Source organism: Lithobates pipiens, unplaced genomic scaffold (genome assembly GCF_037356315.1).
Source record: "Lithobates pipiens isolate NorthernLeopardFrog02 unplaced genomic scaffold, aLitPip1_a1.2 Scaffold_25, whole genome shotgun sequence".
In the NCBI taxonomy this organism is placed as follows: Eukaryota; Metazoa; Chordata; class Amphibia; order Anura; family Ranidae; genus Lithobates; species Lithobates pipiens.
In genome coordinates this window covers 209365929-209393861 of record NW_027507787.1, presented here as the reverse complement: position 1 = coordinate 209393861, position 27933 = coordinate 209365929, and the positions used below count along the sequence as shown (strand labels likewise).

The following is a 27933-nucleotide window of genomic DNA, read 5'->3' as shown; positions in this document are numbered from 1 at the left end:
CTGCCAATACTCTGCCATAAATTGCCATACCCAGACAGACATACTCGGTGATACCCTGCAATGCCCAGCCATAGTCGGTGATACCCTGCAATGCCCAGCCATAGTCGGTGATACCCTGCAATGCCCAGCCATAGTCGGTGATACCCTGCAATACCCAGCCATAGTCGGTGATACCCTGCAATGCCCAGCCATAGTCGGTGATACCCTGCAATGCCGAGCCATAGTCGGTGATACCCTGCAATGCCCAGCCATAGTCGGTGATACTTGGTGATACCCTGCAATACTCGCTGATACCCAGCCATGCTCGGCCATGCTTGGCTGTACTCGGCATCTGTATGTGGCCAGGCTGTGGAAGTCTCACACATGTAGTATCGCCGTACTCAGGAGGAGTAGGAGAATCTATTTTGGGGTGTAATTTTTGCTATGTACATGCTATGTGTTAGAAATATTGTATAAATGGACAATTTGTGTTAAAAAAAAAAATGCATTTTAACCACTTCCCGCCCGCCGGCCGTCATATGACATATCTGACTTTGTGCAGGGATATCTGAATGATGCCTGTAGCTGCAGGCATCATTCAGATATCGGCTTTTTCAGCCGGCGATTTCCTACACCATAAGAATGATCACATAGTGGCTGTTCTGCTGCTTCAACGTTCTTACAGAAGGTGAGAGGGGATGTCCCCGTCCCCCCTCCTGCCGTCCTCCGGTGCTTCTACCGAGTCGCCAATACGATCAAAGCCAGAATCTTTTTTTTTTTTTTTTTTTTCTATTTCAGGCTTCCCAGCCTAGAGGTGAGATGTGGGGTCTTATTGACGACCCCATACCTCACTGTAAAGAGGACCTGTCATGCCATATTCCTATTACAAGGGATGTTTACAATCCTTGTAATAGGAATAAAAGTGATCCAAAAAAAATATTTTTGGGGAGAAAAAGTCAAACTAAAATAAATGAAGTAAAATGAACAATAAAAAATAAAATAAAAATGTAAAGCACCCCTGTCCCCATGTGCTCGCATGCTGAAGCGAATGCATACGCAAGTCCCGCCCACATATGAAAACGGTGTTCAAACCCCACATGTGAGGTATCGCTGCGAACGTTAGAGCGAGAGCAATAATTTTGGCTCTAGACCTCCTCTAACTCAAAACATGTAACCAGTAAAAAAATTTAAAGCGTCGCCTATGGGGATTTTTAAGTAGCGAAGTTTGGCGCCATTCCATGAGCGTGTGCAATTTTGAAGGGTGACATGTTAGGTATCCTTACTCGGCGTAACTTAATCTTTCACATTATGCAAAAACATTGGGCTAACTTTACTGTTTTTTTTTTTTAAAGCATTCGAAAAATTGCTGCTCAAGTACCGTGCGAGATAAAATGTTGTAACGACCACCATTGTATTCTCTAGGGTCTTTGCTAAAAAAACATATATAATGTTTTGGGGCTCTATGTAATTTTCTAGCAAATAAATTATGATGTCAGAATTGGCCTGGGTGCTCCAGAACGCCTGATGGTGCTCCTTGCATGTTGGGCCTCTTTATGTGGCCGGGCTGTGTAAAAGTCTCACACATGTGGTATCACCGTAATCGGGAGTAATAGCAGAATGTGTTTTGGGGTGTAATTTGTGGTATGCATATGCTGTGTGTGAGAAATAACCTGATAATATGACAATTTTGTGGAAAAAAAAAAAAAAAAAAAGGAAAAAAAAAAATCTTGATTTTGCAAATTGTGGGAAAGCACAGAAAGCTGAAAATTGGTCTGGTTATTAAGGGTGTTTAAGTGCCCAGAGGTCAAGTGGTTAAGAAATATTTATTTAGCTTGAAGTTCAGCTTTAATGTAAGCTGGGATTGTCCAACAAAACCTTGGTCAGATGATCCTGCAGTCAAACAGCCCAGAAGGGATAACAATCACTGAGCCCCAGAATATGTATCTGGAGATGAACTTCCTCCATCAAACACAACTCTAACAGAAAGAGCATCCAGTATATGTGACATCCAAAGAAACAGCCTGCTTTTCCCTTGCTGCCAGAATGTTGAGTTGCAATGATATGGAATGTAAATGGGATATAGAATGGCTTTGAAAGAGGCCACGGCTAAACACAGAATTCTCATGCAGAGGGCTGGGTGGCTTCAGGACTGTATATACGGTAATATTGGGGGTCATTTAGTTTCAGTGTAGAGCTTACCAGTGAGCCAAGTCTACACCAGATATGCAGTTTAAGGGCTTTTTTGGCCCATGTTTATTGAAGAAAAACAGTCCATCCAGGATTTCCATGCATGGGGTTTCAACTTCAAAGCAATAATGAAATAACAAATGGAAAATACCAAGCCACCTGTCTCTCTGGTCAGCACTGCTGTTTAGGCATTGACCTTGGTCCTCTTGACCCTGTAACTGTGTCTGTTTGGTACCCACTCTGTACCTCTGGTGACACACTCTTACAGCTTCCTGGCTGCTACAGCCCACCGATTTGGGGCCTCTGTGTGCTCTGTCAGACTGTCCTGTGCCAACAGATACACTAATCCCTTGCATGCCTGGACTCCCTGGGAAGGTGGAGCCCAGAACCCTGGTCCTGGCTCTGCTATAAGCCCAGGACCCACCTGTACAATCAACAAGCCAGACTACTGGCTGTTCACAAAACCCGGTTCCAGGATCGGAGATTCCATCCCACCCAGATCGCTATGAAATCTCTAGGCTCCAGGCCCCCAACTGGATTTTACCAACCGGAGATAAAACCATTTCCTCCAAATAAAAAAAAAAAATCCTCCTGGAGCCTCTCAACCTGCCTATTTGAGAATCCTGGGTGACAATCACTAAAACAGCAATCTATACTGTTGCAATACTGAATATGGGAGTGGAGAGTCTGGAGTTTGTCCAGGGTAAGAGATACCCGGGGAGGGGGGCCATTTTTAGGATTAGGTCAAACAATTTAGGATCCAATAGAACCTCTGTAGGGACAAGGCTGTTGCATACTGGCTGATAAAGTCATTTAGATATTTCACTATGGGGGTTTCTCAGGGAGCGAAGTAGAGTAAGAACATGGGCCAGCATCTTGATGAATACCCAAAGTCCGGGGGACAGACCAAAGAAAAGGGCGAAAAGAATGGCGGAAGGATGGAAGTAGGCAACTTTTATTTTCACAGAGTCCACAAAGGCCAGATGCAGGAAAGCAATAACTGACCCTATAGATTCAACAGAAAGTGGTGAGAACTTTTAGATCCAATATACTACCTTGGGAATGGCAGACAGGTTTGAGTAGAAACTCTGAAAATGTTCTTCTCCAGAACAATGGCCTTGACCTCTAAAAGGGGATTCATGCCAGAGGGAAAGGTTCACCAGGCATAGCTGAGATGTTGAAAGGCAGCATGAAACGGGGTAGAGCCAAGTTGAAAATTGTAGCTCGTAGCTCCTGGATAGCATGTCATGGCCCAAGAGCATAAAATGTCCTGGGTACAGGCAGCTGCAAAGGCTTGCAGTAATTTAGCCTGGAGAAAACAAGTAGTACTTACACCAACCCCTAAAAAGGTAGAAGGTTTCCCAGGATGAGGTTATTCCACCTTGCTGGGACAAAAGGGCTTTCTTCTCTTCTGTGTCCTTAGCAAAGTTAGCCAGGAATGGGCCAAGAAGCATTCCCCATCGGAGGACATATGCAATAAGCATTCCACATCCTGGTGTCCCACAAACCAACATTCAATTTGAAGGGTTCTCCAAAATTGTATCGATAAGAGACACCTAGATATTAGATGTTTATTATCCACCAGCTGTGGCAACACTGGTGTGAGGGAGGACAGAAGAATGAAATGGGATAGATTCAGAAAGACTGGACATATCCTGGGTTTGATCCCCTAGGAGATGTCCAAGGTCTGGGAACTAAGCCTGGCAGCCATAGGAAGCTGCAGGGAGAGGTCTGTTAGAAGAAATCCTTAACACTGGGCAGTCCTGCACAGGGACAGTCAAATTGCTAAAATGACTGCTTCATAAGGAGCTGCTCCTTAACAGGGTATTGCTGTGCAAAGCAACGTTCAGGACTAAACAATAAATCTGGGATTTTTCTTAGAGAACTGTAGATAGCAGAGACAAATTGCACCAGGCCTAGATATGTGCAGAATGTGTCAATAAGGACAAAACAAAAAAGTACCTTAAGCTATGTTAAGTCACAAGTTATGTATGGAAACTGAACCTCCTCATGCACCAACTCATATAGAGGGATTGGGTACATTCATCATCCTCAGCTGAATGGGCAGATAAAGCTGTAGGTGTAAGGGTTCAGAACTATGCTGGAGATGTCTACGTTCTGATTCAACCATCACGGTAATACGTTTTCCCACTTTTCTGATACAGATGCAGAAATGCAAGACAGAGAAGGAGGGTGCCATGCCTAGGAGCATGTGGACTATAGCAGGGGACAGTTACCTGGGCTAGCAGTGATCAAACCTTCAGGAAAGCTGAAAACTGCTATAAAAAACAGTCTGTGTATTGTAAGCTGGAAAGGCCCATGAGGCCACTACCCTTGTGCTTAGGTCAACCCTGTCTAGGGAGGCACAGGCTCCATGGGAGCAATTTAAGACAGCATACATACATAAGACAGTATATATCTTCACTATTTTTAGTTTCAGATACATTAAGAAACATATTCTGTACATTACAATAATGGCAGTGAACTACATATCATACATTACAGTAACTAATAGAGGCCTTGCTTCAGGCCAGGCTCTCCCTAAGGTTTCTTGTAAGAGATGCTTTCAGAAATTACCTATCAAATGGGAGACATATACCACATAGAAAAAAAGAGCTGAATTATAGACAACGGTAAAGAGAGTGGGAATTACCTTAACAACTTCTCCTCCATCAACATTCATTAACTGACATAAGTTCTGCTGCAGTAAGTTTGTATTAGATCGCCACTTTAAGAGACCCAACAAATCCACTAAAAGAAAAGAAAACATGTTTTATGTAGCAAAGCGTTAAAATTGTTAAAAACGGACCTGAATTTTAATATTCAGTCTGAATTAAAATTGTGCCGGTTTACTTGTCAAATTAAAGTATTTTGTTGCTTATTAACAGTCCTTAAAAAAAAAAAAAAAAAAAAATCTGTCTTGTGACAAAGGCTGCCATTGCTGAGCTCTCCTAAAAATGCTAGTTGCTTGATTGCAATGGCTTCAAACAATCTAAATCAAATCACCCACAATATTTATGCATCTGTGACTTTATTCATTGGCATACTTGTTCCAGGTCAGTTACCCAAAGTACAGGCAACCAGCATTTTCAGAAAGGGGTCATTACTTTCATTCTCCATATTTCGCTCACGACAGGTTTCTTTTAACAATGGGAGTCTGTCATTTTCAGGTCTGTATTGCCATTCATGGTTTTTGTGTCCGCTCATTGCATTACAACCGTCATAAAATAAAGCATCTTCCAGCTAGGGCTTTTTTTTTTACCAAGTCCATTGGTAGACCCAAAGGTTATTTTTCTGGGCTAAATTAGGATATGACTTCTGCTTGTAGTCTCTCCTCACAGTGAGAGAGGAACTTGCCTTCATCATCACCCCCAAACAGAAGCTACATCCACATCCCACAGTCATTGTTATCTAAATTGTATTGGAGCTCCAAGTTCAGCCTTTTAGTCATGACATCGAATATGAACAACCAGGATAGCAAGACAACCAATTATCTGAAAATTCTTCTGTGATAGAGTTGCATTTTGCCTTTCAAAAGGGATACTGTACTACCAGTTTCAATGATTGGACTATGATACAAGATGTGACTTGAAGGTGTTACCGCATATTAATTCTGAAATCCTAGTCGCAAAGAAATGGGAGAGAGGTAAAATGTGGACACATACTGTATTATACTCTGGAAGACCTCTTATGTAAAAATCTGCAATTTAGTCAAAACTCAACATTACAGCAGACAGTAAGAGCCCAAGATCTTCCTACACAAAGCCCCACTTACCGTTCTGTGTAAGTTTAGTTGAACAGACCAAGGTGGATATTTGGAAGGAGTCTTTGCTGATGGTACAGCAGCCTAAATTCTGCATGCTCTTCCCAAGAGATGCGTGTCCTTTCTCCTCCAGTTCGATCTTGGTTGCAGGGAGGCCGAGGTATGTTGATGCATCTTCAAGCTTCTTTGCCTCTGCCTTTTTGCAAAAAGAAAAAGAAAATCATTATGTGCAATTTGGAAATGAAATGCAGATACATAAATATCCAGACTAAAACGCAGTTAAGTCTCTTAGGTCAAAACTGAACACACAGGCCGTTTTTCACAAAGCTTAAGCAGTAGGAAATGGCTAATTATAAAATGTTCTTTAAAAAGCAGAACATTTATTAGGAGAATAAGAGATCTTCAAAAACATAAACAAATAACTTATACACAGTGAAAAGCAGCCAGCATACCTCCATTTCTAATACTAATGCCCTTAATTGCAACAATAATTTAATTCCCAAGTTGTGATTCATGTATTTGTTCTACCAATCAGAGATATCCAATTAAATGTTACAATAATTTCCAATAATTCTGAAAAACAACTACTATGATGAACACAGGTGTAAATCACAAATATCAAACCTATTTTCTATATTAAGTAGAGATTATTATGTAAATGGCTCTCTCTGCAGAGTGGTATAAGAAAAACGTTAAAAAGAATCCTCTGCAGACTTTTCCTGAGTGCCAAGTATGGGGCTGGCATTTTGGTCTGCAGGGAGTCAAAGACATATATATGCATAATGTATAGAAAACATGTCACTAAAAACACAAAACATGTGGCTACACTGCAACGCAAGTACCTGGTGGTGCATATACACCCCCCCCCCCCACCCCGTCTTTTTAGCTCCATGAGAGACCAGAATCCCAAGGAGCAGTAGTATATAAATTTTCACCTCCTTATAATGTCCAGATGTTGCTCGCTCCTACTGACTATCCCTAGCACCAATTTTACTACAAACTAAGAGACAGATGATTCAAACTGAGAACCCCCATTTTGAAGCAGATTATCTACTATATGTAACACAGTCGGTTCTAATTTCAGTATTAAAAGGTATCCTTGTGAAATTTTCCATGTGCAATAGGAGGATCCTTGTCAGATAAAAAAAAAAAAAAAAATGTGTGTTTGTGTAGCACACACACATTTATTATATACACATATACACCTCAAGTTATAGCTTTCTTCAAACATCCTTCCATAAACATGTGATGTTTCAATGAGAGAAAATTCAGTCAAACTATCTTACATCTCTTTTTTAATGAGGAAACTTGCATTACCTTGTAAACAATGAGATCGTGCTCTCCATCTCTTAGTGTTGTTCCATCATATCTGATTAGCTTCACAAATGCTACAGCAAATACCTTCTCTGACTTGTCTTTAGCTGTGGAAGAAAACATAACATACTTGAATGCCTTGTATGAATGTTGTTTGAGCCTGAGGAAGTACTGGCCAAGCTTTATATCGTTCCTGACTATTTTTTATCATGATGGAACAAAGTAACTCGTTCTTTTGGTTATAGCATCTAGGAACTTGTGAATAGTGGGTCTCTGTGTGTTCCACTGATTTGTAAAGTACAAGAAACCTGATGTGGGTTTATGACCAGAAAAGTGTCCGCTGCTTCAACAGCTGGTTTCTGAAGCAACAGGCTGTTGGTACTTTGATATTTTCAAAGAAGAGGATCACTAAGGAAAGTGGATGTTCCCTCTCGGGGCAGCTCTTTATTGCATATGCAGCCAAATCTGATTACTAGGACACCTCAGATGTCTTCCAATTGCCATTCAGGATGCTACTGAGTACTCTGTGTCTATGGAGGCGACACAAAGTAGACGCAAAGCAAATGATTGAGAACATATACCATGGTGAGGAGTAACAATGGCAGCCACTATGAAAAATCTGACCAAGTGCTAGAGGGCTAGTATATACCCAAGCTGGCCACAGAAGGACTGAAATTTGTCTGGTTCAGCAGGGATGAGCCAAATTTTGATCCATCTAATGATTGACTTCTAATGAACATAAACGTTGGAAAAAGTTTGCATTAGATCAGCAGCTGCAGTGCTGATAAGTGTATTCTGACCGTGGAGGAGTCTCTGCTGTCAGAATATAGTAGCACAGCAAGGAGGATTCCTCTATCCACTTCACTTGTGTGGAAGGGGGAATCTTTTTTCCGGTTGGTCCACTGGCAAAGACACATGACCCATCTATGGGATGCCTTAGGGCAGTGATGGCGAACCTTGGCACCCCAGATGTTTTAGAACTACATTTCCCACGATGCTCATGCACTCTGTAGTGTAGTTGAGCATCATGAGAAAAGTAGTTCCAAAACATCTGGGGTGTCAGGGTTCACCATCACTGCATTAGGGTCTGTTTAAATTATAAACCCTTCTAAACATTTTGCATCTGCCAGAATTATGCACTTGCATTTTTTTCAGTTGCAGCCGATTGTACCAGGGCAGGGTATCAAACTCAATTTAATTGTGGGCCACATCAGGAAGACTAGATCTCCGAAGCACCCAGAGACTAGCCTCTCTGCAGTGCAGAGAAGCGCAGGATGTGATGTAGGAATTCTGTCTGATTGTTGAGAGAAGGTGGGGGCTGCAGCAGCAGGATAGGTTTAAGGACCACGTGAAATGGCCTGGCGGGTCACATTTGGCTCGCAGGCTCTGTGTTTGACATGTGCACTAGGGTGTTGTGCTTAGGGGAGTTCTTAGAAAAATGTCAGGTACATTTCTAGCAAGTTCTCCAAAATCTTAAATACTCATAAAAAAAGCTTGTTTGCAGCAATTACAAGATTTTAAAGGCCAAATAATATCACAATTTTCTTTAAAAAAAAAACAACCTAAAATGTAGATGCAATCAGGCCCGTACTGCCCATAGAGCACACCAGCACTTGCTCGGTGGGTCGTAGCCATATGTCGTTCTGGGGTCCAAACTCCACCCCTTTACTCTTCCCCACCAACCCCCCTTGCTCTCAGACTCTCGCCCCCCCCCCCCCCCCATGTCTCCATTAGGGAAATGGCTGGTAAATATGTAATGGGCTGCTCAGTCTAAAATTCCCAGGCCTATTTTTTTTTCCCAATCCAGGTCTGGATACAATACTTGTAAAAACTTCAAAAACATACTGAAACCAACTAAAAACAAGCCTAGCATTTCAGGGGCTTCTGACATGAACAGGTGCTTAAGGCTACATTATACTTACACTCTTGAGATGATCTGTGGCGAAATGTGAACTTTAAATGACTCCGATTTACATCTTCAATTGGGATCGCAACCTGGAAGGAAATGCATCACATTTAAGTGCATACAGTTCGAATTATGGCGAAGCATATGCTACTCTTAATTGTCTATTGTGCCAATCTTACTATCAGATATAGAAGTTGCTTATTTCTATACACAGTGCACCATATGCTTTAAAGCAATATCAAAGTCATGTTTTTTTTTTAACATGTTAATACTTGCCAGCTCTGTGCAGTGGTTTTGCACAGAGCAGCCCAGATTCTTCTTTTGCTCGGTCCCTCCCTCCTGCCAAGGGCCCACACAGCAAGCACCAGAGTCAAGCTGCTGCTGTGTGTCCATTCAGACACTGAGCCGTGGCTTGGCCCAGCACCACCTCTCCTCATTGGCTCACTGACTGACCGCAGCAGAAGCCAATGGCACTCACTGCTGTGTCTCAGCCAAATCAGGAGGGAGAGTCCTGGACAGCCGAGGCTCTCAAGCAACATCCCTGGATCGAGATTGGAGTCAGCTAAGTATTGGGGGGCTGATGCACACTGAAGGTTTTTTATCTTATTGCAAATAATGCATCAAGGTAAATAAGCCTTCTGCCTATAGAACCACTTTAAACCTCATTCAGCAATGTGCCCAAAACACGCCAACTAGAGCTGCACGATCATTAATAATCAAAATTGCTATCTTTTTCCCTTCCCGATCTTCAAAACAGCATGTCACGATCTTTATAACAAGTGCAGAGAGTTCTCACAGCTGGAAAAAAAAAATCCAGGCAGCCTGCCAAGTTTTATTACAACAGGGGAATAAGTAGAAACAAAGTATCTTTTTGTTCTATTATCAAAGGAAAAAACTCCAGCGTGTAGATGAGGGAAGTTTAACCATTTAAAGAAAAAAAAAACTTTTTTGACATTTGTTGCTTACAAGTAAACATTTTTATTTTCTGCAAGAAAATTACTTGGACTACCCAAACATGATTTTTTTTTTTTTTTTAGCAGAGACCCTAGAAAATAAAATGGTGGTTATTGCAATAATTTATGTCACACCGTATTTGTGCAGCGCTTTTTCAAGCGCAGTTTAAAAAAAAAAAAAAATACACTTTAATAAAAAAGAAACATTAAAGTTAGCCCAATTTTTTTTTGTATAATGTGAAAGAAGATGTTATAACACGAGAATCATGATCTTTATTTTAAGCAAAAAAATGTGAATCATTTCAAAATTTGATTCATTTTAGCCAGAATCATGCAGTTCTAACGCAAACCATTTAATTTTGCTTGCACACTCAAATACATACAAGGGATCGTTTTTACATTTTTTTTCTTCAAATCAGAGAAAAGTTTTCAATAAACATTACAAAAACAGTTCACATTCCAGAGAGTTTCGTCACTCAATACATTTGCAAGAAATAAAGCACAGTAATGCTTGGGGACTGTGACATCCAATGTTGCAAAATTAGCTTACAAGCTTTAATAGGGCCCTGTGTACTGCCTCTCTGACATAAACATCTGATATGACCTCATGCAAGAAGCCCAGCAAACATAGTGAAGGGTGAAGGAATATGGCTAGATGAAAAGGTACAGTTAATGGGGCATACTATTCTGGCACAGTACCTGTGTAACTTCAGGTATCTCCACAGGAGATGTATGAGATCCCCATTATCTTATACCACACTTTGCACACAATGGGTCAGGACAGAGCCTAAGAGTGAACAGTTTAAGGGGGGCATGATTAACCCGCAGTACTATATATAGTTGGGACAACCTTTGGGTTATATTCAAGGAGCAGCTACGTACAGATTGCAAGGCCTCAGTCCAGTGATTCCTGGTTATGGGACCTACATCTTTCCATAGCCATGTTGGGGAACCTTTCTAAGTATTCTGCCAGCAGAATTGCACAGCAACTAGAAAGTAACCCTTTAGTGGAGGTGGAATTCTGCATCATGTTGAAAAGAGAGGTTGGGGAAAACATAGGAAACTCCAAGGAGGGTTGCGCCTGAATGGCGTGTTGCAGTTGGAGATAACGGAAATGCACGGTTTTCCCAAATACCATGCATTTCCTCCATCAGGATTGCAGCTGAGCAAGTCAAAGCAACCTGCCATTACTGAAAATGTGGCGGGGTGTCGCTTTTACATTTTAAAAGGATCTGTATTTCTGTCCATCCAGTCCTGAGCTTTTAAACAGCACATTGACACACAATACAGTATTGAAAGAAGAGACCCGATCTTTCCTTGATGCAGTTTCACTTTCACATCATACAGGTATCCTCCCCCCCCTTTGGGCTGGGGAGTAAAAAAAGAAGCAACAAAAAGATGAGCTCATCTCTTTGTTACTCTACTCTTTCCTCTTAGCAGCATGCTTCTTGCACTGAACACACCTGATTAACACCTTGTGCTGCTTCTCCCTCTCTAAGCTTTGCTGTACAGGGGCTGGAAGACGCTGATAAGTCAAATCAGGGTACTTACATGGCTTACATTTAAAAAATAATTCAAGGCTGTATTAATGACTACAAGGCAGCATCAAGTTGTGTCTTTTATATATTACTGGAGCTTTAATGTTAAAAGATTTAAAGGGGGTGTAAAGGTTCTGATTTTTTTAAAGTAGAAAGAGCAGCCTGATCCCCCTCTACTGGGGTACTCCGCCGCACTCTCCTGGCTCCTCCCATTCATCGGGTGCCTTCCCATGAGGGTACCTGTGTGGGCGCGCTCCCAAGTCCTGCTGCTGCATCCATTGACACAGACAGCGAGACTCGGTCCCGCATCCTGCTCCCGTGTCTCTGGATTTGATTGACCGCAGCGGGAGCCAATGGTTCCTGCTGCTATCAATCTGTCCAATAAGATGGGAGCCAGTGGCTGGAGCTGCTGGACTTGTGCACAGCACTGGAACGATGGGCTAAAAAAAAAGTAACAAAAAAAAAAAAGTAAAAAAAAGGGGGGGGGGGGGAGGGTGCTGCAAGATTTTTAACTTTAATGCATAGAAATCATTAAGGTCAAAAACTTTGAGACTTTACAATCCTTTCAAGGGGAAATCTAACTGGCTGCTGCGTACAATAAAGAAAACCCATTCTGTAAACAACCAGATAAAGACCCATGTACAATTCAGAAAAATTTATTTCAAATTGTAATAATTGAGCACCAGTTAAATGAAAACAGCAGATTTTGTTATTGTTAGACATAATTTGCGTGGTATCATTATTTTGGATAACATGTTAGATTTGTATTTGCAATTAAACAATAATCTGGTGACAAGCATCCCACATTCCTTTCATTACCTTAACAGTTTCAAACCAGCGGGGCTGCTTCACTTGATAGTATATCACAGATTTGTATTCTGAAATCGCTTCATCTCCTGCCCCCGGGTAAATCACATTCTTGAAAGAGAGGACAAAACAAATACATTCAGTGTGTTCCGAGGTTCTCCAAACTAACAGCTTTATAACAAAGCACTAAAAACTGACGCACTAAAGCCATTAGTAGCAATAAGGCATGAAGCCCTTTCTGCTTAAAGAGGAAATCAGACTGATATTGTGTTCTCAAACAGTACAGATCACAAAATGTAAAACATGTTTTTGCACTGTAATTAGATTATTGTAAGACCAAAATGCTTGTAAAGGCTCATTTAAAAAAAAAAAAAAAATCAATGGTTTTGCCCCACCGGCGCTCTTGGCTCCTCCCCTTGCCAAGCGCTCCCATAGCAAGCGGTTTGCTAAGGGGTGCACTCGAGTGTGCCTGAGCCCTACCTCTTGCTCCCTTATCATTGGCTGTGACTGACACCAGTGGGAGCCAATTCTGTATCTGAGCCAATGCTCTCACTCAGATTGCTGGATCATGATCCGACCCAGGTATGTATTTTGGGGTGCTGCGGGGGAGGAGTTACAGTAGGAGCTGCATGCAGATCGTGAACATACACCTGATAAAATGTTGTGAACGTATGAACTGAAGACCAGATGGCAGCCTTACAAATCTGAGCCAAGGATACCTGATGGCGAAAAGCCCAGGAGGTTCCTACACCCCTGATAGAATGAGCTCTCACCTTAAAGGGAGGAGCTTTATGTTTCAGACCATAGGCCTGAATCACCAATTGACAGACCCAATTGGCAATGGAAGCTTTGGAAGCTGCCTGCCCCTTCTTGGGTCCTTTTGGTAGAACAAAAAAGGAGTCTGATCCTCGGATCTCCACAGATCTAGACAAACCCTGACTGCCTGGTAAAGCTGCACGATTAATTGTCAAGAATAGTTATCACAATTTTTTCCCCGTTGTGATCTTGACTAAAGCGTTTTCACGATTCTTGCTATGCAAAGAATTCTCTCTGCTCTTCTGAAGCCACAGCCATCAAAAGAAAGGAAGAGAAAAACCGGGCAGTCTGCCAAGAATCAGAACATTCTTTATCAGTTGAACTTAAGTATAAACATTGTAACAATTTGTCAGTGGAATAGTCTTTGTGTGCAAGTGAAAAAAATGTAACCACTTAAACACTAAACCTTTTTCTGACATTTGTTGGTTTCTAATTAAAATCATTTTATTTTTTTGCTAGAAAATTATATTTTTTAGTAGACACCCTAGAGAATAAAATGGTGGTTGTTGCAGTATTTTATGTCACACTATATTTGTGCAGCGGCCTTTCAAATCCATTTTTTTGGGGAAAAAAATACTTTAATAAAAAAGATTTTACATTGCGAGAATCGTAATCTTTTTATTCTAAGCAAAAAAAATGTAAAAATCACAATTCTCATGTTGGCCAGAACCGTGCAGCTCTACTGCCCAGAAAACGTCCAAAAAATGCAGTCATCTCTCTGCCGCCAAACAAGGCTGAGAGAAAAAAAGAAGGCAAAATAACGTCCCGATTTAAATGAAAGGCCGACACCACTTTTGGCAAAAAGGATGGAATAGGTCGTAACACAACCCTGTTGTGGTGAAGGATCAAGTAAGGTTTCTTGAACGAAAGGGCCGCCAACTCCAACACCCTTCTGGCCAAGGTGATGGCCAATAGGAAGGCTAGTTGGCGTGACAGCAAGTCTAATGGAATTTCCTTGATGGGCTCAAATGGTTGTTTCTGTAACACAGACAACACCAAGTTCCAAGGACACATAGGTGATTTAATGGGGGGAAACAAATGAGTTGCCAGCTGCATAAAGGTTCGGACCAGCATATGGGGGGCTAAAGGTCTTTGGAAGAATACTGACAGGGCCGAAATCTGACCTCTGATTATACTCTGCCAATCTGATTTCCACAGCTGACTAGAAAAGAGAATTCTTCCAATGATGCATTTCCGAGGATGCCATTTTTTGGCTTCACACCATGCAATACAAGTCTTCCAGCCCTTATGATAGCTCTTCATAGTGACAGCTTTTCTAGCATTCACTAGGGTAGACAGCACTGGTCCGAAGATGCCACAGTCCTTTAACACCCTGGCTTCAATAGACATGCCATCAAATTTATAGAATGTAAATTGGGGTGGAATATAGGACCTTGAGACAGTAGATTGGGGTGACGTGGAAGCATCCATGGCCTGTCTATTGTCAGTCTCACAAACTCCGGGAACCGGGGCCCTCTGGCCCAAGCTGGTGCCACCAGAATGACTGGCACCCCCTTTCCCTGAATCCTGCGTAAAAAATGTGGAAGGAGAGGGATTGGAGTGAGCATAAACCAGGGAGTACTGGCTCCATGGAACCACCAGAGCATCTGCTCCGATTGCCAGAGGATCTCTGGTTTGGGGCACAAACTGCTGTAGCTTGTTGTTGAACCTGGATGCCAGTAGGTTGACCTCTGGACATCCCCAACGCTGGCAAATTTCCTGGAACACCCCTGGGTATAGGGACCATTCCCCCAGGTAGATCTGCTGGCAGCTGAGATAATCTGCCTTCCAGTTCTCTACTCCCTGGATATGGACTGCCGATAAAATCAGCACATGTCCCTCTGCCCAGGCTAGTATGTGGCTCACCTCCTTCAGAGCTGAACGACTCCTGGTACCACCTTGGTGGTTTATATAGGCCACTGCAGTGACATTGTCGGACTGAGCCGTGATAGGACAGTCCTGAAGCTCCATGTTCCACTGCTGTAATTCCAGGACGTTGATGGGCAGGATCTGTTCTGTCCTTGACCATTTCCCCTGAGCCTGGTATCAGTACTCTCCAAGTTACCAGGAAGGATGGATTTTCCCTTTTGCAGGTTCTGATACTGTAACCACTAGTTTAGGCGTGCCCGAAGAGATAACATTGGATAATCCAGGGCTTGCCCTCTTCTGTTCCAAGCCAAGATGTCTTGTTGTAAAGACCTGGAATGGAACTGGGCATAGGGCACTTCCTTGAAGTACACCATCCTCCCTAGAAGACTCATACAGATTCGAATGGGGGATTGTCTGGTGCCTCTTATCTGATGCACCCGATCCTTCAGCACACAAGATCCTTACGGTTAGCAAAAATACCCTTGCTTGGACCGTATCTAGGATCAGACCTAAATACTTTAGACTTTGAGCTGGTCTCAAAGTTGACTTTTCAGTATTTATAATCCAGCCCAAGCTTTCCAAATACTGCACTGTGCATGTTATGCTCTGTTCTAGAGCTTGTAGTGAGTAATCTCTGAGGCTGTCCAGATACCCGAGCACCAAGATCCCTTGGGCCCTTAAAAGGCCAAGTACTGGTGCTAGGACCTTTGTGAACACCCGGGGAGCTGTAGCAAGCCTGAAGGGTAGAGCCACAAACTAAAAATTACATTCCTCAACTGCAAATCGCAGGAACCTCTGAAAGATAGGTACATGTAAATAATCATCTTTTGTATCCATGGAGGCTATAAAGTCTCCCATCTGTAGTGAGGCTACTACTGAGCAGACAGACTCCATCTGAAAGGACTGGATCAGTAGATACCGGTTCAGGGATCTTGTGTCACCATTTGGTTTTTGAACCCTAAACAGGTTCAAGTAAAACCCAGCGTCCCTTTCGTGTACAGGAACCTCTACAATTACTCCTTGATTCACTAAATGATTTAGTGCCTGAAGCAATAAGTCTGTTTTTGGAGTATCCGAGGGAACGCTGGATCTTAGAAACATGAGGGGGAACCCCTCCACAACTCCAGCTTGTAACCACGGGATATAGTTGAGATCAACCATTCAACCTGAACTACTGTTCTCCAAATGTACGCCAAGTGCAGCAGCCCTCCACCACCCAATAGAGTGGGGGCGCTCCCTCAAAAGGAGGGCTTGGTGCTGGGTTTAGAAGAGTTTTGGACCCAGGGTTTTTTCTGACTCTGGCCTTGTAGCTTGCCCCTGGCTCTAACGCCCTGTTGGCTGTGGAACCGTTTTGGCACTGAGACACTTGAGGAAGCAGTCTCTGATGTTTTAAATGAGGGACGCCTGGTGCTTTTCTTCACAGTAAGTAGAGAACTCTTCCTTCCAGAAATCTTTTGGATATATTTATCAAAATGATCACCAAATAAATGTTCTCCATATAAAGGAGAAACCTGCCAACGACATTTTTCAGGGAAGCTCAGCTGACCAGTTCTTAACCACTTGCCAACCAGCCGCAGCAGTTTTACTGTGGTAGAATGGCACAGCTGGGCAAAACAACGTTACCTTGCGTCGCTTCGCCCTGTGACCGATGTTCGACCCTGGAGCCGATGTGCATGTCCGGCGGGCGTGATGACCGCTGGGCTTCTGCAATCACTCGTGACACAGCAAGAACCGGGATGTGTGTGTGTGTAAACACACAGATTCCGGTTCTCTGAGGGGAGAAGAGACATTATCATGTGTTCATACAAAGTATGAACAGCGATCTGTCATCTCCCCTAGACAGTCCCACCCCCCCCTTCAGTTAGAACACACTTAAAAGGAAACATAAAACAAAAAAATATATATACGTTTATATAAGGATATGACATGTCATATCCTTATATACACCTATACATATTTTTTTTTGTTTTATGTTGTTTCCTTTTATGTACCCTTAATGATTCCAAAAGCTCCAGCCCGGCATTTGAAATAGTTTTATTAAATCCCGCCCACGTCCCCTTTCTACTCCTTTATAAGTTGTTCTTACGTGATCTGTATGTTATACTGTTGAAAAAGGAGCACGACTTGAGATACCAACCAAGTGCGCATGCTCACGAAACGCGCCCACTGCTGATGACGACAACCCCTTGAGCCACCTGTATCCTGCGCTTCAAGCCTCGCTCTGAGGTCGCCTTCTGAAGCCGGCATTACCATCTTACGGAAGTGATTATCAGCCCGGATAGATGGACTGAATACAGTGTTGGGGAAAACGTCACTTGAGACTTACATACCATGCCTGTTTACCTACTTCTACATGTGAGTGCATATATTAATGCTTATTAAATTCTTTGTATGAAACTATTGCACCCAGGAGGTGCCTCTCCATTTGTTTTCTTTGAGATACTCTGTGCATACACAGCAAGCAGCCTGTCTGACTGACAGGCTTGGAGACCTGGCAGGAACAAGTCGCAAATCTCCACAAGTGTGAGGGGGTTTTGCACATGCACAGACATCACATGTCTCTGCCAGGTCCCACAGACCTTGTAGAGACTAGCGGTGTTGCTGCACATGGGAGAGATGTTTTAATAAAGAAGGTTCCAAAAGGTATATGCTAGAAGTGTTTGCAACTGAGATACATTACCTCCAACCTTTTCCCATCTTCATCAAACACAGATACTGTGACTTCCACATTTTTGGCCGCGGTTTTGTTGCCTCTGTCAAAGTCGCCCTGGAGCAGTGTGACATATATATCATTCCGTACATCACCTGCAAAGTATGATCATTTTAGGTTAGCAATGTACCAGTATGCAAATAAACATGCCTATAAAGCTTGCAGTACAAATGCCTATAATGTATGAGAAAATAATGCCACTGGTTTGTAGGTTTCCCCCCCAATACATTTCCAAATTTATAGTCAAAAAATAAAATAAAATAAAATAAAAAAAACACACAAACACACCATCTTTACTTGGCATAACAAATGAGCCATATGCACTTAATTGCAGTTGTAATTAAAGTCCCATATAACAACTCTCCTGGATAAAGGTCTTAAAAATACATGTAAACTCCAAATGGAAGGCATTTAGTTTTTAAAAGCATTCTGCATGAAATAATTGGCATGTAATTTTCATAAAGAAAATGGTGTTTTTACTTCTCTTTGTTGTATCTAAAGCCTGCTGATCTCCTGCAGCATCTCTGCAGCCACCTTAAGTCTATACACAATCCAGCGATTACTGTACTTCACTGCTTAGCATGGGGTTTCTGAACTGTGAGCATAGGGTGCAGCTAGATAGATTCTTCACTGAAAGTGCATGTGGTGGGGTGACAATGCAGTAGCACATTTGAAAAACAAGAGACAGATCACTGTCCCCCTGTAACAGGAAGGGCCTAAACAAGGACCTTCATGACAGGTAGTATTGGAAAATAACATCTGAAATAACTTTCCATATGATGGAAAGTAGCTTAGGAAATTACTTCAACAAGATTATGTAGGATTTTAATTGGGTTTCTATTTGCTTGAGGGAACAAATTATACAGAAACAATGATTTTTACACCTCCACTATTAAGATGTATCGGAAGATGAAGTCCATTTTATACTAACATTTAACTGAATGAGCTACAATTATGTAGTGCTTTTGGCATAGTGAAATACACCACAAAGTTTCAACTTTTTTTCTTTCTTGCATTTTTGACAGGTCTGAACAAATCTCAAAAACGTGGTGCCTAGGCCAGCTCTTAAAGTGCATCTAAACTCAAGAACAAAATGCAATAAGTTACCAGCCCTTAGATGTGGTAGCTGCATTTTTCACATTTTTACTTGATGATCCTGCCAGTAACATTTCCTGTGCCAGGGTGCCAATGCTCACTCACCATCTATGGAAGAGCTGCGTTGCCTACCTAGAACATTCACCCCTCTCCTCCATAACAATTAGGCCTCGTGCCCACGGACGTTTTTACAGCTGCTTTTTTGAGCGTTTTTTGCAGCCTAATAACGCCTCTCCATGTTAGCCTAGGGCCTCATGCCCACCATGGTGTTTGAGCTTTAAGTGGCATAGGCATTTCTAAGCTCAAAAAAAAAAAAAAAAACAGGACCAGCGAGTTCTGAGGCTCCAGCGCTAGAGCTGTAAAAACTCCAGTAAAACAGTGTTAAACACGTTTTAAAGCGCTATACACAGCGTTATGGCCCATCCAGTGTTTCTCGGTCTCTATTCAAAATCAATGGTTCCCTATGGGACTCCATTGATTTGAAAAGACGTTGCACCAGAAGTCGGATCAACCCCCCATGTTGAGGGAGTGTGAACTGCTATGGTGCAGGAGGGGGTGGGGGCGCTCCCCCCCCCTTTCTTGACCTGCCAGGCTGCGTGCTCGGATAAGGGTCTAGTATGGATTAAAATGTCAATGGGCATGTAGCCTTAGGGAGAAGTGTTCTGTAACCCACAGAGGTTTCCAAGGTAGGGTTGATAACATAAAGCGGAGTTCTGCCCTCCCACTAAAAAATGAAAAGCCAGCAGCTAAATATACTGTAGCTGCTGACTTTTAATATTAGGACACTTACCTGTCCAGGGATCCTGTGATGTCGGTAACCCAACTCAATTTTCACATTGCGGGTGCTGCCTACTGAGCATGCACGAAGCACGCTGCTCTTTCTAACTGGCCCAGCAGTGGAGTAAGAAGGAGGTGGGCCAAACTTCTGAAGGACGTCGCTGGGTACCCAGTCCTCTGTCCCTCCCTGAAAGGTGCCAAATGTGGCACCGGGGGGGGGGGGGGAGCAGATAAGCAGAGATTTCACTTTTGGGTAGAACTCCGCTTTAAGGGCTGCATAGGAAGTCACAAGCTCTATGGAGTTCTGCCACGATTGATTAGGTTTTTTTATTTTGCATTTATCAAACAGACATAATAAAACACTTTCAATGATACATTTAACAGATAAAAAAAAAAAAGAGGTTGTTCATTGTGTGGGTTTACATAAAAAGTCAGCAGTTTTGTAACAAACCATTGTCTGAGGTATACAAAGTTTCTATGATTGCAGTAACTCATTCCGGCTAAAAGCTCAGTGATGACGAAAATACAACATACATTTCAACCACCTAGTGGTTTAAAAACCTTGCGCAAGAAAGTTATCTCTGTCTCCACCACAGTGTTTTTCCATCCTAAAGCATACAGAATCACCTTTCTATTCATCTTGGTCACTGACCTCACTTGCTCTCTACTAAATTCACCACACCTGGGTCTAATAACAGCATTCAAAACCAAAGAATAATCCGGTATTCCAATACTACACCCAGCGTGAGCCTCCAACCTTTCTGTACTCCGGCTGTATCAAAAGTCTAGCACCACATACTGTACAAAACCATATCCCTTTTAGTCTCATAATATAGATTGAAATAAAAGCTTTTTGAACTAAGTTTTTAACTCCAATACATAAATGTGTTGAGAAGAAAAAAAAAAAAAGGACTGAGGGTGCCAATAGTAAATGCTCAAAATGTGTTTCCACGTCTGCTCCAATAACAGGTTAGACTAATTAGCTATGGGAAGTAGAAGTGATTTTTTTTCTTCCTTTACTGATTGTAACTAATTAATAAGTGTCCTTCAGGAATTAAGCTTTTTTTTTATTTTAGAAAGACATTAGTATGATAGACACGTTCAGCAGCTGGTAACGAAGGTCTCGTTTGCACGGGGCGATCACATCCGTGCCCCATGCAGGGCCGCGAATGCCCACACAGAGATGCTCACCCTGGGTGTGTTTGAGGCCATGCACTTGCACGGATGTCACATTGGGAGATGTGTGTGCAGCTGCTGCATCTCAATAGACATCTTTAGGACTGCCTGCGCTGTTGCTTTCACCCAGCTGCTGAATGTTTCTATGCCAACATTTACATATACCAGCACATATTTTCACATTACAAGTCCTCACATTCTGACTCCATATCTTTACAAGCTCTGACAAACGAGGCAATCTCAGGCCCAAAAAAAATGTTGGCTTTTGTAACCAAGTTATATTTGGATTAAAACTTAATTTCAAATTCATACACATTTTGGTGTGGAGCTTCAATCTCCAGGATTCAAAAACAGCCTTGAAACAGGGAGGACACCTCCTCAGTGACCGAATACTTTCCCTCATGACTCCTGTTGTAGAGAACCTTAGATTTGCCCCTGGTATAGTAGGCAAAGCTGTTCAGTCTTTCCGCAAGAGTTAGATATACCTCCTGAAACACTTCCAAACCCGACCTAGAGGATATCGCTCACTCTCCGAAGTTCAACCTCTGACCGACCTTCAATTGCCTTTATAGAAAACAGAGATTCAACATTTTCTCACACATTTGTTGGGAAGATATCATTCTCGACATTCTCTGACAGAGTTAGATGATTTATGTGCTCATCCTTCTATCTGACACAGTCTTTCCAAATCCCACCATGGCGATGAAGTTAATTCCTTTCCTGGCTCATATTTTCAGATAAGCAAAATGATCGGATATTGAGGCCTGCTCATAAAGCATATATTTCAAGCTAAATCCAGAAAACAGGACTCAAGATTTTGTCTCGCTGCTACAGGGTTCCTATGACCCTCCATAAAATCTCTCAACAGGGACGGACTGACCATTTGGCCACTCGGCACTGCCAGATTGTCCCGGGGCCACTAGGGGGCCTCATCAGGGTTGCCAGCCTCAGTAAAACCAGGTATAGTATGTAAAAATCTGTGTTTTTTGACATCTGTCTCTGAAATGTCCCTTACCGACACATCCTTTTGGTCTAAAAAAATCCTGAGATTATAGCTGCCCCACCTCTCCAGTACCTTCTCTGCCAATAGAAACATGTATGTGTATACTGTGTGTACATGTATGTGTATACTGTGTAACTGTATTATACTGTGTGTGTGTGTGTGTGTATACTGTGTGCCCCCATAATCGGATTGCCTGGGGGCCCCATGAGTTGTCAGTCCGCCCCTGTCTCCCAACAGCATGCAAATATTAAACTAAAGTGTAGCGCTATAAAAGAAAAGTGACCTTATTTATAACCACATAGTGATATGACAATATTATGTAAATGTCAGGATTATATAACATTCATAAATGATGCTTCTCAAAGCACACCACACGTGCACAGTTTGAATTTGTGAAAAAGTAAAAAATAGAAAAAAATAAATAAAAAGCATCAATTATTGCAAAACAGTCCAGAAAGAGATATACAAAAAAGTCTCTTAGATCCAATCCACACGTGAAGGGAAAAGAACCGTCCACCTTCTTTCTATGAAGACAGCATGCAGACACCCCGTGGCATTTCCGTCACCAATTAGGATGTGAGCTTACCAGATTAAATGGATCCAAACGAATATATATTCGAAGGATCACTCAGGCTTTAAACACTCTTTAGGTAGAACTCTCCGACGTAAAGAACTCTCCAGGGAACTTTCAATCAAGTACTCAAATAGTGAAATAATCTTCCGCCATATATTCCAACGCACATTGTAGAACTCATACAAAAAGGAAATGAGAGCCACAATAGTGTAAATCCGTTTAAAAGAAATTTAATAAAACAAGTAATGAACTTACATGTATCCAATGACTCAAGCGCTTATATCATATAAAAAAGCACAGCTGCAGTAGGAGTCCCGACGCGTTTCGTCCTCAAAAGACGTCATCTGGGGTACCACTCCACTGCAGACCACTTACTTATATACTGAACATACCAATCTGGGCGAAAATTCAATCTGCCTGTGTCACCGCATATTACTTCCGGTTTAACATGGCGTCCGGCGTGCGTTCCACGCCTCATTACCATGTTATCTCGTAAACATCCCCATAATTGTATGTCTAAACATATTAGCAATAAGACCTTCCCTAATCGTTATCAGGGCTGGCTCCAAAATACCACAATGACCCAGGAAAACAGATATTAAAAACAGCGACGCTATGTACCAGACGTCACTTCCGGGTCATGGCTAGAGGTTAACTAATCGTCCAATCAAAGAAGCAACCCAAGACTTCACAAGCTTCACTTCCGGTCCGGGATTACAGTGGGATTTGGTGTTCTTGCAACAATATATTGCAGAACATATGGTCCCAAGAAGCCTTAGGTGGGATGTAAACCCCCAACAGGGTGAAATGGATTTGGACACTTGGTTCAAATATTTTAACGAGGCAGGAACCAGTCTTTTGGGTTTCCTGATTGCCAGGAAGAACAGTAGAATGGCCCTCCTTGACCAAGAAATCAAAGAGATTAAAGATAAATTGGGAGTATATAAGGACACCCCGGAATATAACTCTCTTTCCGCTAATTTGCGGAATCATCTGGAAAAGAAAGATAGGGAACAAAAATATAAGAAACAGAAAAAGTACTCTAGAGATGTTAACGATTATAAGATGGGTACCGTCTTTGGGTGGCAGAAATTGGTTCAGAATACACCCGCTATGGATACACAATCCATGGGTGGATCTCAACCTGCAGGCCCTATGGCACCTGAGAGGGTTGATATACCCCCTAAGTCTTATAGTGAAGCTGTACAAAGAAGGCCGTATGATGGTCCACCATCTTCTCAACAAAGAGTACACCATTATACCCCTCATACCCCCAATAACCCTCAGAGAGGAAGGGGTAACAATCGAGGTAGAAGAGGTGGTCGTGGCTTTAACAGAGGGTGTCCATATAACCATGATGCTCATCAATATAGAGAATATAATAATTCACCATATTATTCTCCATCACCTAGACGCGCCCCTCCTAACCCCCAATATGGTGGACCTCAATATTCCAATACAGCTATGGTCTCTACATATAACAGGTTCTCCCCGTTGAGGGAAGTATATGATGCAGATAATAGGAATAATACATATGTACCATCTATGTATAATCCACCCAATACCAATTATAGAAATCAGGATTTTCGGGAGGATCCACACACCCGAAAAAGGGACCAAGATCCAAGAGAGGGTGCAGAGGGGGAGAACGAGTACAAAGGAGGAAAAAGAAGGCGAGTTTAGTAGGACAGGGTGTTTTTAATTTAAGTAAGAAAACCTTTTCTCAGGCTGAATTGTCAGTGCTTGATAAAGGATTGAAGTATGCACCCCCCAAACAACTTAACAAGTTCGATACATTTATAGATATACATAAATTTATTAGAAAGATCAACATCCAAAGGTATTTAACAACCAATCCCTTTAGGACTGATTATTTAGCGGCTACATCAGGAACTGTACATTCAGGGTTGGCTAACCCGTCTTTATTTGTACCCCCTGTACCCACGGCTCCAGCTGTAAGAATATTTAAGGATTTATTACTAAAAGATCTAGATAAACTTCCTGCCAAACGTATAAATCGATCCACTTTTTCGACAATTGGTTTTAGATCTTTGTGTGAACAAAAAGACGTCGTTATACGTCCAGCGGATAAGGGTGGGGGGGTTGTGATTTTAGACAGAGAACAATATGAAATTGAGATGCATAGGATTTTGGACGAACCAGGCACCTATAAACGACTCCCCAATAATCCCACGAATATATATAAGAGACAACTTAAAGATCTTGTAAACAGAGGTTATGATTTGAAAATTTTGAATAGTAAAGAGAAAGCATTTTTGGTTCCAATTGCCCCACGGATTCCCACAATCTACTATCTACCCAAGATCCATAAAGATCTAGTGAACCCTCCTGGTAGGCCTATAGTGAGTGGCATTAATTCGGTCACTTCACGTATAGGCCGCTATATCGATTTTTATTTGCAACCCCTTGTTAAGAAAACTCCCTCCTATCTTAAAGATACTGGTGCTACAATTAGGAGACTTGAAAGTATTGTGCCCCATGAGCAATGTATTATGGCCACGGCCGTTGTAGCGTCCCTTTATACTTGTATCCCACAAGGGATGGGGATAGAGGCTGTCCGGCATTATTTGAATCTCGATGATTCTTTGGCATCATTTCAATGTGATTATCTTGTAGAACTTCTAGAATTTGCCATGGAGCACAACTATTTTTGGTTTAACGATAATTTTTACTTACAACAACAGGGTGTTGCAATGGGGGCAAAATTTGCCCCTAGTCTTGCGAATTTATTCATGGCCAAATGGGAGGGGGATGTCGTCTATGCCCAACGGAACCCTTCATTGGTCCTATGGGCTAGGTATATAGACGACATCCTCCTCCTGTGGAATGGCTCACCAGAGTCTTTGGTGGAATTTTTTGAGAATTTGAACCGTAATGACAGGGGTATTTTACTTTCTTTTGAAATGAGTTCCTCCAAGATTAATTTCTTGGATTTAGAGATAGGGATTGTGGGTAATAAATTTGTGTTCAAAACGCATTTCAAACCAACAGATCGAAACAGTTTTATTTCCCTTGATAGCTGTCACCATAAATCATGGTTGAGTTCGGTTCCACGCGGCCAATTTTTACGCCTGCGGAGGAACTGCACTGACCTTGATACGTTTAAGACACAGGCAGAAATCCTCAAACAAAAATTTGAGGATAAGGGGTATGATGCTAGAACTTTGGATGGGGAAATACAGAAAGTTATCGATATCAACAGGGAAACTCTAGTTGCAGATAAAATACATCGAGAATCTGATGATACTTATAGATGGTCTATGCTGACATCTTTTTCGATACAGCATAGACAAATTAAGACCATTATAAATAAGCATTGGGATGTGTTGAGGAGTGACCCGGTTCTGGGTTCTAAGTTGCCTGAGCGTGCTAAGGTTCTCTTTAGGGGGGCACCCTCTTTACGGAGTTGTATTGCCCCTAACGTTATCAATCCACCTAGGCGCCCATCATTCTTTCATAATCTAACGGGCTTTTATCCCTGTAAGAAATGTATTGTGTGCCAATTTAATACTGCTGGTAGACATAAAACAACTGAGTTCACATCGACAACAACCAATAGAACACATACTATTAAGTCATTTTGTACCTGTAATACCAGATACGTAGTGTATTTAATCACTTGTCCATGTGGGAAACAATATGTGGGGAGGACAACGAGAACATTTGCAATCAGAGTAGGAGAGCATATATCCCTGATAAAGAGTAGGATCTCTAAACATACTGTTCCGAGACATTACAGGGAATGTCACAATAGCGATCCTACAGGCACACAGTTTTTGGCTATTGACAAATACACACCCCCGTGGAGGGGTGGAGCCATGACTCGGGGTGTTTCCAAGTTAGAGACCTACTGGATATATACGATCCGATCCCATTTCCCGTTTGGTCTAAACATAGAATGGGACATTAATGCGTTCATTAACGATGGGTAGGTAGAAAAATGGCAAGGTCCTGGTGTGTGTGTATTTTAGTTTCATATTTTTTGTAATTTTTTACAATTTCTGTATTTTTGGCTACTATCCTTATGTGAATAGGTTTTTTTGTATAGTTCTTCTGCATAGTTGCTATTTATGTAATATATGGTTCCTGGGATAGAATTCTATCTGCCTTTTGTGTCAACGCATTGGTCTCTATGTGCTTAATGACATACATTATATTACTGTGTGTTTGTGGGCACATATGCTTATTACCATTTACACATTTGTCCTTGGTAATTTTTGGGAGTTTCGGTTCCTTTTACTTAATTTATGGTGAATACCTTTCTGCTGAGTATAATCTGATACTTAATATATTTTTTTATAGTTTCTATATCTATACCTATACCCTTTATGGAGTATACGGTGAATATCTTTTTGCCAAACATAATCTGGCATGTAATATATTTTTTATATTTATCTCTATTTTTAATATATTGGTAGTGATGTATAAATTTTATATAATTTTTCGCCTCTCTTTTCCTTTTCTTTTACTTTTTATTTTTGTTGGTTCTTTGGGACCCGGAAATGCTATGTGTATACTCTGTATGGTGTGCGCTCCGACGCACGTCTATTTGCGTTCCATCAGTAACCGGAAGTGGGGCGTTTCTATTTACATCCCTTCCGGTGTCTGACGTACCTCCATATTAGAGCTTCCTGTGTGCGGTGCGTTCCAGCTTTTGTCTGGTTGCAGCCCAGCACGGACCGGAAGTGAAGCTTGTGAAATCTTGGGTTGCTTCTTTGATTGGACGATTAGTTAACCTCTAGCCATGACCCGGAAGTGACGTCTGGTACATAGCGTCGCTGTTTTTAATATCTGTTTTCCTGGGTCATTGTGGTATTTTGGAGCCAGCCCTGATAACGATTAGGGAAGGTCTTATTGCTAATATGTTTAGACATACAATTATGGGGATGTTTACGAGATAACATGGTAATGAGGCGTTGAACGCACGCCGGACGCCATGTTAAACCGGAAGTAATATGCAGTGACACAGGCAGATTGAATTTTCGCCCAGATTGGTATGTTCAGTATATAAGTAAGTGGTCTGCAGTGGAGTGGTACCCCAGATGACGTCTTTTGAGGACGAAACGCGTCGGGACTCCTACTGCAGCTGTGCTTTTTTATATGATATAAGCGCTTGAGTCATTGGATACATGTAAGTTCATTACTTGTTTTATTAAATTTCTTTTAAACGGATTTACACTATTGTGGCCCTCATTTCCTTTTTGTATGAGTTCTACAATGTGCGTTGGAATATATGGCGGAAGATTATTTCACTATTTGAGTACTTGATTGAAAGTTCCCTGGAGAGTTCTTTACGTCGGAGAGTTCTACCTAAAGAGTGTTTAAAGCCTGAGTGATCCTTCGAATATATATTCGTTTGGATCCATTTAATCTGGTAAACTCACATCCTAATTGGTGACGGAAATGCCACGGGGTGTCTGCATGCTGTCTTCATAGAAAGAAGGT

The 27933-nt window shown here is 41.9% G+C and overlaps 1 protein-coding gene across 1 annotated transcript in view; it reads right to left on the bottom strand.

Annotated features, from left to right (window-relative positions):
- The window catches only part of DOCK1 (dedicator of cytokinesis 1), a 613707-nt gene that overhangs the window by 384580 nt on the left and 201194 nt on the right, over positions 1 to 27933 (bottom strand). Inside the window, exons 14-19 of the mRNA XM_077455510.1 lie at positions 17813 to 17937; positions 12460 to 12558; positions 9166 to 9238; positions 7247 to 7350; positions 5942 to 6125; positions 4820 to 4917 (exon numbers count right to left, since the gene is read on the bottom strand). Coding sequence (XP_077311636.1) covers positions 4820 to 4917; positions 5942 to 6125; positions 7247 to 7350; positions 9166 to 9238; positions 12460 to 12558; positions 17813 to 17937 — 683 coding nt within the window. The remainder of the gene's footprint in view (positions 1 to 4819; positions 4918 to 5941; positions 6126 to 7246; positions 7351 to 9165; positions 9239 to 12459; positions 12559 to 17812; positions 17938 to 27933) is intronic.